The 14175-nt window shown below is 42.3% G+C and overlaps 1 protein-coding gene across 1 annotated transcript in view; it reads left to right on the forward strand.

Annotated features, from left to right (window-relative positions):
• Positions 1-14175, forward strand: part of LOC124116311 (serine-rich adhesin for platelets-like) — a 75392-nt gene that overhangs the window by 7770 nt on the left and 53447 nt on the right. The window contains exons 2-8 of the mRNA XM_048383628.1: positions 3311-7925; positions 9253-10316; positions 10429-10792; positions 10878-11017; positions 11391-11505; positions 11997-12215; positions 12446-12552. Of these exons, the coding sequence (XP_048239585.1) occupies positions 3329-7925; positions 9253-10316; positions 10429-10792; positions 10878-11017; positions 11391-11505; positions 11997-12215; positions 12446-12552 (6606 nt within the window). The 5' untranslated portion in view covers positions 3311-3328. The remainder of the gene's footprint in view (positions 1-3310; positions 7926-9252; positions 10317-10428; positions 10793-10877; positions 11018-11390; positions 11506-11996; positions 12216-12445; positions 12553-14175) is intronic.

The following is a 14175-nucleotide window of genomic DNA, read 5'->3' on the forward strand; positions in this document are numbered from 1 at the left end:
TGTGGATGAAATAATAAATGTGTGAACCTTTCACACCTGTGGATGAAATGATAAATGTGTGAACCTTTCACACCTGTGGATGAAATAATAAATGTGTGAACCTTTCACACCTGTGGATGAAATGATAAATGTGTGAACCTTTCACACTTGTGGATGAAATGATAAATGTGTGAACCTTTCACACTTGTGGATGAAATGATAAATGTGTGAACCTTTCACACCTGTGGATGAAATGATAAATGTGTGAACCTTTCACACCTGTGGATGAAATGATAAATGTGTGAACCTTTCACACCTGTGGATGAAATAATAAATGTGTGAACCTTTCACACCTGTGGATGAAATGATAAATGTGTGAACCTTTCACACCTGTGGATGAAATGATAAATGTGTGAACCTTTCACACTTGTGGATGAAATGATAAATGTGTGAACCTTTCACAACTGTGGATGAAATGATAAATGTGTGAACCTTTCACACCTGTGGATGAAATGATAAATGTGTGAACCTTTCACAACTGTGGATGAAATGATAAATGTGTGAACCTTTCACACCTGTGGATGAAATGATAAATGTGTGAACCTTTCACACCTGTGGATGAAATGATAAATGTGTGAACCTTTCACACCTGTGGATGAAATGATAAATGTGTGAACCTTTCACACCTGTGGATGAAATGATAAATGTGTGAACCTTTCACACCTGTGGATGAAATGATAAATGTGTGAACCTTTCACACCTGTGGATGAAATAATAAATGTGTGAACCTTTCACACCTGTGGATGAAATAATAAATGTGTGAACCTTTCACACCTGTGGATGGAATAATAAATGTGTGAACCTTTCACACTTGTGGATGAAATAATAAATGTGTGAACCTTTCACACCTGTGGATGAAATGATAAATGTGTGAACCTTTCACACCTGTGGATGAAATAAATGTTCTGGGTGAAACGATACAGGAAGGTCACATTTTTATGTCAAATTGTGTGGAAACTTCTTGACTAAATATTTCAGAGCAGGTTCAAAAGTAAATTTCTAGTAGTGAATTTGAAATGCTAATTACATCATATTTGCAGTATTTGACTGACACTTGGGTGTCATAAAACAAGTAGAAAGAAACTTAATTTAGCAAGTGTAAAAAAGTACTGTGTATCATGCATGAAAACTTGATGCACCAGTGCACCAATGTATCGTTTCAGCCCTAATAAATGTGTGAACCTTTCAAACTTCTGGCTTTAATAATAAATGTGTGTACCTTTCACACTGAGGAAATAATAAATGTGTGAACCCATCACACTTGCTAAAATGAATAAAAATCTATGAAAATCTAAAAGGCACTCACTGTAAAGGACGATGAACTTGTTAACCCTCAACCTTTCTTCAGCCATCGGAAGTTGCAGAGCTCAAGCAATTTTTAATGTTTTACAAATATTTCAGTACCTACCTCACGCTTTGTTACATCATGTTTTGGCCACAGATGAATCACAATTCCAAATATGTGTATAGAAACGAAGAAAGGGACGAGGGCATTATGATTATTTAAGATACATTTTTGGGGACTTGTCATTTATTGGGGGGTGGGGGAGATAGGAGAAAATCTTACATGGATTGTGTGGGGGTTGGTGAGTTAAACGCGATGCAGTCCTTAGACCGCTTCCAAGATAATATCTCTGCTTAAATTTACTATGTATATTCGTATCGAAGAACGATGTATTATTGAATAATTGCCCAAATAATTATAGAATCTATAAACCGGAAGTTATCCCAACCGCATGTAAAAGGGTGTAATATTTTGCACACTGCCAGTCAGTCATTAATTCGAAGAATAAATTATTGTGACTGACACTTACCTTCCGTACAAGATCCGTGGTCACCGCTCTTTCCCTTGTCAGTGCATCACAAAGCGTCCTTAGCAACGGGGCATGTTGTTTACGTGAACGAAAACTGAAGCACTTATGTTGTCGGCATTATCGCGTCGATGCTTACGTTATTTGTTTAGCGATCTCAGTTGTCTAAACTAAACATATGTTCTACCAATGACCATGATACCAATATTGCACTGTGTAAAGTGACAAAATGGGGAATAATTACTGTTACAATCTTATAAAATAACTGCTCAGTAAGAAATGCCGAGAAACAGCAATATTAGAAACTTACCGTTCTATCAGATCGATTTTTCTTCCTGACACTCGAGCACCTCGTGCTTTGAGCTCAGTCTTCAGTTCGGGCAACTTCCAGCTTCCGTAATTCATGATAGAAATAGGCCTTCAAGTACTACCGGCTGTTTACAGAAAAGCAAGTGGGTCAATGTCGACTGAAGTTTATATATTCCCGCGGATACAACGATGAATGTTGGACCGTAACTACCGCAGCGCCGCCAAGCGGGCGAGGGGGCGCAACTCCAGGAATGTTTGCCATTGACCACTAAGACATGAACACAATGACTGTCTTCTGTCCCTTCCTCCATATTGCTTGAGTGGTGTTTCAATAAACAATGTCGGCTTGGTAGAGCACAGTACTCCATGATATCGCTGGTAGAGCAACTTTCGAACTTCTTTTGTGGATGCCCATCTTCCAGAGGCAAGGGAGTTAACTGACCATAAATGTCCAGTTTCATCCTTTGCCGAACTAGGCTGGAATTTCTGGATTGTAGCGCAACCAGTTGCTATTACAGGTTATACTCCTTCTATGTCCTTTGACAATCAGAATGATATCACTTGCATTTGCTTCAAAGAAAATGGCGGTGCCCAGTCAAGACAATATGATTGATAATCAAGATCTATATTGTAATAAAACATGTCTTACTTCGCGAAGTGCATCCAGTCATGTGAGCACCTTGATTAAAAACATGAAAATATTTGGAAAATATCTGTTGAAGCTAAGTTGAGGGTACGCATTCTATGCAAATCCTGCAATTGTCAGAGGTTTACACGTCAGTTCACGAATCTGATTTCAATTTTATTATGCAATTTTGATTGGACTCTGCATGAACTCTATAGTCCAGCCAAAACGTAACTCCATAATTCCAGGCTAGTTCGGCAAGGGTGGAAACTTGACTTTTGCAATCAGTTAACTCCCTTGCCTTAGAAAGATGGTGGATGCAAAGAAAGCAAGAGAGATGTGAACTATCACACATTAGTGGGAGGGAGGAAAAGAATTATTAGTTTTAGATGGCCACATTGAAAGCTTTGGGCTGAGTGTGTCAGGAGGATGTTCAAGATATTGCCATGTTTCCTTAAAAAGTTACTGTGACTTATTATTTGGCAAAATTGTATTGATTTGTTTCTGTGTACCTGTTGTCTTCTAGAATTTCCCCTGACTTGGTATGTGGTTATCCAAGTCTAAGACCAGCTCTAAGGATGACACAAGCAGCAAGCAGACTACCCAAGGAATTGGAAGTCAGCAACATGACCTGTTTAACACACGCAAGAGAAGGAGGTGGGAAGTCAGTGATGAGAATCTTGACAACCGTCGCTCAGTGTCTGAAAAACCCAGTACAGCTAAAAAGACAAAAGCTGCCGCAAGTACTAGTCAGTATGAAGATGAGGTGTCTGATGAGGAGTTTGTCATCATCGACTTGTTCTCCTCTGATGAACATGAAACTTCAAGTCAGATGCCCAAATCTGATGTTAAGACTGTGTCACACATATCATCCTCCCAAAAGAAAAAGACACCGAATGACACCAGGAGTACTGCCTCCAATTCACAGGTGTCTCCAATCTACAACACCTCATCTATCTTTAAGAAATTCCAAAATCAAAGTGGAGGTCTGGGAGCAAGCTCATCAAAGCAAGGTGTTGATGATGAGATGATGTTTACACAGGATGCAGGTGACACTGACTTACCTGAGCTCTCCTGGCCAAAGAGAAGGACTGTCAGACTGTCTCAGAGACACAGTTCAACTTCTAGCCAGAGTCAAGCCAGTCAGTCTCCCAAGAGGAACAAAAGCATGTCACAGATTGTCAGTCGAGTCATCTCAGATATCAACAGTTCTAGTTCTGACGCTGAGGAAACATTAGCTGAAAAGTTGTTAACCTTAAAGAGGCATGCAAAACAACAGCCTGCTGATTCTAAAAGTAATAAAGCTAAGAGTTGTGGTCAGGTTATGAAGTCCCCTGGAGACACACTTACCGCCTTGAAACCAAGACCTAACAAGTTGTCGCTAAACAAAAAAAACCAGAACGTTTCTTCTGACAGTTTTTCTGACTTTGTTATACTAGAAACCTCAAATGGAGACTCTTCATCAGATGACATACCTACAAGCAAAGAGAACATTAAAAATGAGCAAAAGTTTGTTGCAATTGCAAAAAGGGGGAAAGTCTCAACAACCTGTGCCCCATATCATGGTGTATATGAGAAAGACAATAAGTGTGACAGTCAAATATGTAAGGGGGAAAGGCATAAAGACATTGGTAATGTGACAAAGTCCAATTCAACATCAGTTTGGCAGTCTAGTGCAATGACAAAGTCTAGTAAGAAGAATGCTTCCTCCTCTGCTTCAGACAGTGAGTTCCCTAAAAAGCCACCCCTTTCCAGTGCTAATCTTGATGCTGATAGAAAGAAGGGCCAGGCACCTTACAAATCAAGGACCTCAACAATAACCAGTAGTCGGAAGGCTAAGATAAAGAGAGACTATGAAAGTTTTTCGGATGATGACATATCGTGCCATTCTGCAGCTTCCTCTGACTCTGAAGGGGAATACCATTGTCAACCACTTCCACAGAAGGCTCCCAGAAAGTCCAAGGCTATTGTGTCTTCTTCTGATGAGGAGACACAGGAATATCAGTATGAGCAAGGTGAACACCAAACAAGAACACCTGCCCTCTCCAGTTTGATTGTTTCCCAGACTGCCAAGGAGAAGCTCAAGAAGGTTGTGTCTGCTACTTGCAAGATGGAGTGTAGGAGAGGAAGCACACAAGATGGTGATGCCACACAACAGTATGACTTCAAGGTTTATGACAACAGGCACCTTGAGTCCATGAGTTTTCAGACTGCAGCTGATATTAAACAAACAAAGGAAACAAAATCTGCTCAAGGAGAGGAAACTGTACCTGGATCCAAAACAAAAGATGATGAGATTGACGATGAACTGACCCAGCCCCCAGACACATTGTTTGACTCCCAGGAAGGTGACGACAGTGATATCATGGTCATTGGTCTTGATGAGGACGTGACACAACCAATGGAAGAGGACGATGAGGAACTGACCCAGGAACCATCACAGACTGTTTATGGGAATCCTCCTGAACTTTCTCTGGTTGATGCAATGCTGCATCAGAAGTGTCCTTCCAATATATCAGATGTTGATCCTCCACTTCTGAGTCAGCAGGTCTTGAATCCAAAAGTCATATCCTGTGTCAAACCTCCCATGGTGGAAACTGCGATTACCGGCAGATCTTTTACAGAGTCAAAGAAAATTGAAAGTAAATCAGGAGGTAGCACTGACAGCAATGCCAGTGAAAATTGTCTTTTGTTTAAGCCTGTATGTGATAGGAATCGAGAGGGAGAGGAAATAAATGAAAATAGTGGTGTTTTTGATCATTCAAAGCATTCTGAAATTAGTGTTTCAGGATTTCACAAAAAGTATGTTGCAGCTTCCAAGCAAGATAGGGCAGAGGACACAAGGAAAGAGTTCACTGATATTCCAGATGATTTTGAAAGTATAAAGGTGAAAAAGGAAGGAGTCAAGATTAAACAGGAGAAGCTAGAGCTCCCTACAAAGCTGCCTTGTTACACACAGGAGGAGGATGTCATCTTTGTGTATGATTCAAGTGATGATGAAGCCCTTATTGATCTCTCACAGACCAATGTTCGCTCAGAACACATCTCGGACACTGACAGCATGTTTGACGTGTTTGACCACTCTGACACAGAACTGTTTGACCTTGACTTTGGTGAGGAGGATGTGACCCTGGTTAATGATTCTGATCAAGACAAATCCCTTGAAGAGATAGCTGAGGAGGATAGGAATCCCTTTGATCATCTAGGAGAGTCTGATGAATCTGATCAAGAACAGATTCAAGGGACAACCACCACTAAGAAAAAAGGAACATTTGACTTTGAAAGTGTTTCTGATAACAGTAAACATGCTAATTGTCAGATGTCTTCAAAGCCTGGAAAGAGAAGAAGCATTTGGGTGATCAGCTCAGATTCAGACGAAGAGGAAATTTTCCATCCCGAGCATGGGTCTCCACATTCAATGTCTGTCAGTAAAGTACTGGAAACAAATCAGGTTGAGGATATTTACCTGGCAGAAACACAAGTAGATGATGTGGAGGACAATGGTGAGATGCTGGAAGCATGGGATGAAAAACCCCCAGGCTTACACATTGTACCAAACTACAAGCAGTATCCTCTTACCAGTGACAACAGTGTGTTTAATGTGTTGACTGAAGTTGATGACTCCCTTGATGATAAGAGCAAGGATAACTGTGTGATAAAATCCAAGTCTGATTTAGGTGACAACAATCAATGTCATAAGGAAAGTGAAATCCAGACTGGCAGCAGTGTTGCTATACAGCTGTCCAGGAAGGTATCAAGAGGTAAAAGTGTGTCCTTTAACTTGCAGCAGGAATCTTCAACAGATGATTCATTTCTGTCTGATGAAGACATCTATATGGCTGCAACGCAAATGGATGCAAGTGTATCTGAAGCTTTGCAAAATAAAGCCAACAATTTATCAAAAGATAAAGCTATTGTTAGCTCAGATAATACCCAAGTTGTTGTAGCAAGGAAAACAGAACTATGCCAGGATCAACATGTGTGTAGCCAAGAAAAGAAAATGCGAAAGACTGCTTCAGTTAAGTCAGTTGTATGGTCGTCTCCCAATGTAGAAATGAGGCCTCCAGTATTTAAACCTCCTAAGTTATCCATGGGGAGGAAAAGCACTATTAGTCATGAGAACATATTTGATGTTGATACACAGATTGATTGTGCTCATCTACCATCAGAGGTGCCATCAAAGACTTCAACACCCAAAGCAACTGATGTGAAATCGAAAGTATCTCTATTTGGCATGACCAAGTTAAACCTTCAAAAGTTATACAGTGCACAAACACAGTCTATGTCCCCATCCATTCACGCAGACTCTACCACAGCCCAGAAAGCTGGGGTCGACCCTGATACAGAATCTGATGATGATGCTTTGTACAGAGCTCTGGATGACCTGGAGGAGACAAACCTGTCATGTCTGAATAGCACAGGACTCGCAGAGAAGGTGCTTCACAAGGACCTAGAAGAGGATGTATATGGAGCTGCTACACAAGTTCAGCCTGAACCTAGGGGAAGGAGTAGCCAACAGAGGGATGTGTTTGGTGCTGCCACCCAGGTTGATCCTGCATCAATGCAGGATATGGAGAGTCTGCAAAGATCTAGTGATGAGGAAGTTCCTCCTTGCATGGATGTTGATCCCTTTGATGTGATGACTCAAGTTGATGAACCTTGCCTCACAAAGTCTCTGCAGGTGGAATCTTGTGGAATGGGAGTACTGCCTGAACGGAGGAGAGAATCAGCAGAAACCAATCTCCCCAAGATTGCACAATCTGTGATGAAGAAAATAATGACCAAGCATGTCCAAAGGAAGAGCATCATGGTTTTGCCCCCAAACAGTAAAGTGTCTGAGACACAAGTGAGTAATAAACAAGAAGAAGAACAGATGAAAACTAAGGTGGCCCCGATCACCAAGTCCAATTTTTATAAGGCAACCCCTCCAGTAAAGACTACATGGTTGTCCAAAAGAGTTCCACCCCAAAAAACAGTGCCACAAAAAACTGGCAGAATGATCAAAAAGAAGAAGCAGAAGAGTGAAGACATTGGCTTCTCTCTGACACAGAAGATACAGACGGCCAAGCGGCACCAAAAAGAGAGATCTCACAAGACTGCTGTTGATCCTCTGGTGCCTTCAGCCAAGATGGAACCAGCAGGTAGGTCAGACATGATGCCCAGAGTTACAGTAAGTATGTGTATATAGCAATATTTGTCATTTATTATGTAGTCCATATAGTCAGTGCCTTGTCTGTCCGTCCGTCAATCCTTCCGTCCGTAATCATTTTGTTTCCGGAGCACAACTAAAAAAGTTGACAGATATTTCAAACAGATCCTGAAGTGGTGCCGTTTGCTATTTGGGGATTTGGGCATTTTTATTTTTCTCGATTTCCATGGAAAGAATTTGGATTTAATGTTACAAGGCAGTAGTGGATTTTGTTGCTGGAACACAACCTGAAAACCATGAAAATCTTTTCGTTCAAACCTGGTACATGGATTAACCAAGGACTGAAGTGGTGCTTTTTGCTCTTTAGGAATTTTTCCCTGTTTCCATGGATACAAGTTTCACTTTGACTCTGTTCACAGTGGTGTGTTTGTCCGGACCATATCTCTAAAATTAATAGGTGTTCTTTCTTAAAACTGTGAACACACAAAGACCAGGTTATCAGATGGTGCCTTTTGTTATTCAAGGATTTTTAGAATTTATATTTTTTCCGTTTCCATGGCAACAAGTTTGACTTTGACTTTGTTCGTATTGGTGTGTACCTGACAGAAATACAAAGTTCCAAATCCCAAATCCATGGTTTTGTTTTGATAGTTGAATAACTTCTCTTGTATCATGTTGTGTATACGAACAGACAGAATAGATTGAAATTCTCAAATCAAGTTGGCCTTAAAGTAACACTCAGATGATTGTTCTTTCGTATTTGTCATCTCGGGGGATATAGAAATGGGCTCAGTCTGTCCATCACGTTTTGTTTCCGGTGCAGAACTCGGAAAACATAAGAGTTAACTATACAAAGCTTGGTACACACATTCACCACATGGTGTAGATGTGTCTTTTGCCATTTATTCTTCGCCTGCATTTTTAATGTATTTTATATAAACTTTTGAAATTTGGACTTAGTTTCTGAACTGAATGAAAGCAGTGGGTTTGATTTCCAGATCAGGACTTAAAAATGATTAGAGATATCTTTATGAAATATAGTACACACATTCACCATATGGTTCAGATGTGCCCTTTGCTATTTATGATTCCCCCAATTATTTTGTTTTTTTATAAATTCTATTAATTTAGACTAGAATTGAATGGAAGCAATCTTAACAATTGCACCTCCGTTCTGTTATGTACTTCTCCATGACACTTACAATATCAGTCTAAGGCTGTTTTTGAGGGGTCAGCATGCTCACAACTTTTGTACCTTATACCTTATGTTTTTGTCTCAACAAGGCATAGTTAATAATAATATGTATTTCATATTTCAGCACTGCACACAAGCAGCAGTGATGTGGCTCTGCCTGATGAGGAGGAGATCATGGCCAAGGGCCTGCCTCTGTTGACCTTCAACAAGCTGGTGGAAAAGCACAAGCCAGATAGAGCTGGCAACAAGACCAGCAGTACTGGCAAACATGCAGATGAACACCTATCTGTTGTTGACATGGAGGTTGAAAATATAACCTCCTCTGTGATAAAAACCAATACTGAGACCTTGCTTTCATCTGTCTTAAACAAAGACATATCACGTGTGTGTGGAAAATCCAAAGACAGATCAAAGTCTACATCACCAAAACCATCATCATCCAAGACCTCTCATAGTTCATCCAAACATTCCTCAAGGTCATCCCACCCATCTCACTCTTCGCATTCAAAATCAGTGTCAAGCTCATCTAAAGTAACATCTAGTTCATCCAAATCTAGTTCATCCAAAACAACACCTGGGTCTTCCAAATCTACATCCAGTTCATCAAAATCAACATCAAGATCAGCCCATTCAGGATCAAGTTCAACAAGCTCTACATCGGGTTCTTCCAAACCATCATCACGGTTATCACCTGGTTTGTCTAAGCCACTGGGTTCATCATCCGTTTCAAAACAGTTATCTACTCCGTCATCTAAGTCATCTGGTTCAGTTAGACCATCACCTTTGTCACAAAATAGTAGACATTCAGTTGCTGACAGGAAAGATTTAGTTCCACCCAAATCAGTAGAGAAGAAATCCTGCCTCGATGTTAGTGCCGGTGAGACAGATGCTTCTACACCACCCCCTGAGAGAACATCAAGTCCTACAGCTTCTGCTCAACCAGCTAAAGAAGCCTCCTTTGATCTGTCCATGTACCCTCTTCCTGCTAAGGCCAGGACTACCCCCACTCCGCTGGCTGGGCCAGGGAAAGAAAACAAAGGACAAAGTATTGTGGCTGGGGTCCCAGAAACAGCTTCCACTTTAAAGACTACAGCATTCCATGCCCCTGAACGCTTGTCCACACCATCTCCAGCCCATCTTCCCAATGACTTGAAACTCAGTGAAAATGACCCAAGGAAAGCCAGCTTGGTAAGTAATTTTAGAACTGTGCTCTCACCTGTTGTATCAGTAGCATTCTATATGTGACATGTTTGTACATAAAAATGACATGTATATTGATCACTGACTATCACTTTTGCAGGTCAGATCCATGGGTAAGTCTGTGCAACAGCGTGTGTCCAGGGAGACGTCTGCTCTAGCTTCAGGTCAGCATCGGAATCTCCTAATGAAACATCCCCACAATCTGCTCGTGAAACCAACAGTTTCAGTTATACCAATGGGGATAAATGCAAATCAGAGACCTAGGACAACCTTCAGACCAATTGAACCGATACTGCCGTTTTCACAGATGTTAAAAGGTTCTGCAGGAGAGCACAGACCAACAGTTACAGCAACAACAGGAGCTAAGGTTCAGGGTGTCATTAAGGATCCAGCCAAACTGATGGACATGACTTACTACCTTCAGAGGGTCCTTGCCTGGAACCCTTTGTGGCTGGAAGAACAATGTAAGTGAAACTTCTCTTGTTTTCCAAACCTAGAAAGTGTCTCTAATTCAGTACACTGAAGAGGCCTGTTGCTATTACTCTCCAGGTAAACCTGAGTTTGCTGGCCACCCTCCCCCAATCCTGAAGCCTGAAGAATGTGTATATCCCCTACTGGAGAGCTACACCAGTCTGGAGGACTATCAGACCATCATGACCAGACTGCTGCTTATGGAGACCTGGGACATGGTGAGTTTCACAACTTACATTGGCTTGTACTTATCAGAGACCTTGGACACAATGTTTTGTTTGTTTGAGACAGTATAGCATTTGGTCTCTGTTATATAAAGCAGTCTGTGCCGAAGATGTTTGATGTTACTAGCCCGGACGTGGCTCTAAGCATAATGTTTAGTTGAATTTAGTGTTATTGTGTGGATTGTTATTAGCTGAGCTTACTAGACTGAACTAGACTTGTGTTTCGGACAAGTGGCTAACATCACCGACTGAAACAGTAATTCCTTTACTCACCTATCAGGGACCCATTCCCATGCACCATGCACTTCTTGCCAGTCCAACATACATCTCCACGATCACTGAAACTTGTAGTTGTATCATCTTGCAGATATTCAAGGAGTGGAAACAAAAGAAAGTAAAGACAGTGACAAATGTTATGTTTCTCAGTGTGGACATCTGTAGCAAGCAGGACAAGGGTGGACTCAGCAAATTCATCTGGCAAGGTCAGTGGAGCTGGGATACATCTGCAACAGTATCATTCAAGCCCATTTGCTCTGCTGTTGATAATGTACTCTTGTTTTGTTGTAAATGACAGGGGTTTTATCAAGTTTAGTATACACGTCCTAAAGGTTGGGGCCTTAGTTACCTAAAGTCTGTCATCTGTTCATGTTATGTTCTCTAGAGATCAAATTGTCCAACATGGTGTGCAGTTGTAGGACAGTTAACCATTGTTAACCTGGTAACAAAGTAACTTTCAATGAACAATGATGATAATACTTTAACAAGATCGGTTACATATTTCTGTCATGCCACTGTCAAAAACTTCCATCTTTGGTACCAACATGATAAATGGTACTAGTTCAATTAAATGTCTGAATAAGTGCAATGCAGCATTTTGAGCACTTTATCATCTAATTATATCATGTCACCAAAGCAGGCTAGGTTATCAGTGAAAGGTGAGCTTCTGTACCAGTAGCACTGTTTGTGACTGCAGGTGTGCTGACGAGGGAGCAGTACCGCCGCGGCCAGTACCCCATGGAAGGAGACCTGTTGGGGATGAATGTGTGGGGGTCACCACTGCCAGCTCAGAAGGATGCTGCTACCAGGGCCCCAGCCCAGCCAACATGGAAGCCCTTCATGGGATATGTGGAGAGGATGAATGTCAGACCCTGTGACAATGCCTATAATCTCTTCCGAACATACCCTCTACTCAGTAAGTCTGTAAGGGGAACGCCAGGGTCAGATCAATGTTGAATGTCTCCAAAACATACCCAGTAAATACAGTTGTAAATAACTCGGTGAAGAAATGCTTTTTTCTTGAAAATGTTCTCTTGCAAGAAGACAGGTTACTTCACCACAGACTGGGTATTACCTTCATCTAATGACAACAGCACACATCTTTTATCAGAGACATGTTTTAGCTCTAATGTCTTGTCTGGCCAGAATCCTGTGTTGAGAAGCTGAGCGGTGAGCTGCATCTCCTGACTCTGACGGCACTGGGGCGGTACCGCAAGTTTAAACCCATCAGTGACAGGCTGATGACGCTGGAGGTGAGACAGTAGATTCCCTCACCAGATGATGATGAGGCCCAGGGAGGACTCAATACATGTGAATAATATGCTAGTTATGTTGAAGCCCTGGCTGCTTGTTTTTTTGCTCTCGTGAAAGTCCAATGTCATTGTGCTGAATGCCATTAACTGAATAAGGTATCAAATTACATTAAGTAATACGTTACCACTGTTATACCGAGGCTGTTGTCTCCCACAACTGCTCTTATAGCGAAATCTTCCACAGAGATCTCAATTACCTCATGCAGCACGTGCCTAGCCACCCATGCTGTCATGTAACACCCTTTTTCACCTCCTGCCAATCCTTTGGTGATATTTATTACTGTTTCTTAGTCCTAAACTGTTACTGTTTCTTATCGTTTGTTTTTCTTCGGAAAATATCCATTTTGTGAATATGTTTGGTGTGTGTGTTGTAACCATGTTTTGTTTTTTGTTCAAAGAATAATGTCGGACATGGAATTGGACATTTTATCCAGCACCCCTGCTACTCCTGTAAACAGGGGCTGTGTGGCCTGTCAGAAGTTTCTGTCTTCTCGGGATCCTCACGATCGTTGCCCGTGGTGTCAGGTTCCTTGCGAGGACACCTGGTGCACCCAGTGTGAGGGTCTGGGGCCGGAGGACTTTGAGCGATACAGGCGCTACGGGCACTCTGCTATCACCCCTGAGGTAGCCGGTTCATCTGGTCGGGCGCCCCTTGCGGGCACTACCTCCACGGCGGCGGATCCCCTGGCGGCTCTTGGGCTGTCCGGGGATTCCGTCGCGGCCTTATTGTCTCAACTGGTGGACTCCAAACTGGCAGCCTTATCTCAGGATAAGGCCCTGGTTGTTCCATCCCCGGCCCCTCCAGAGTGGATGCTCAACCCAGTAGTGTTTCAGTGGCTGTGCGAACATTTGGGTCGTCTGATGGTTGACCTGTTCGCAACCAGGTTCAACAATCAACTCCCGTTGTTTGTATCGCCAGTCCCGGACCTGAGGGCCAGCGATCACGATGCTCTCGCGTTAGACTGGACGGTCATGGACGCTTATGCTAACCCGCCAACAGCATTAATACCATTCATTCTAAGCCGGCTCTGAGGAGTTCGCTGGCAAATGTTACTGACTGCGCCAATGTGGCCGAACAGATCGTGGTACCCCGACTTGCTGGCCCCAGTCACGCAGTCGCAACTTCCTCTGCCTGTGAGACCGGATCTCCTGATCCACCCTCACACCCGTCAACTTCATCCAAACGCAGGACAGTTCAATCTGCACGCGAGGATGTTGTCACCGAGCGGCTGAGGAGTAAAGGTTTTTCTCGTCGGGCGTCTCGGGCATACGTTAGTATGCATTGTGATTCTACCCAGAAGGTGTATAATGCACGCTGGGCTATTTTCACGAAGAGGTGTTGTAAACATCACATTCATTCGCCAGAAAAGGTATCTGTGCAGGATATTGCTCGTTTCATGTCTCACTTATGAGAGACCCTGAAACTCTCCAGGGGTTCCATTGCCAACTATGTCTCCTCCATTGCTACGTACGGGACGTTGCTATGGGTACCAGTCTCTCAAAAGAGCCGGTGATTCGGGGTATTATCAAGGGTTTCAAACAGCAAGATCTTAAGAAAGGTCG

The sequence above is a fragment of the Haliotis rufescens genome, unplaced genomic scaffold (assembly GCF_023055435.1).
Source record: "Haliotis rufescens isolate VD_foot unplaced genomic scaffold, xgHalRufe1.0.p SCAF_5, whole genome shotgun sequence".
In the NCBI taxonomy this organism is placed as follows: Eukaryota; Metazoa; Mollusca; class Gastropoda; order Lepetellida; family Haliotidae; genus Haliotis; species Haliotis rufescens.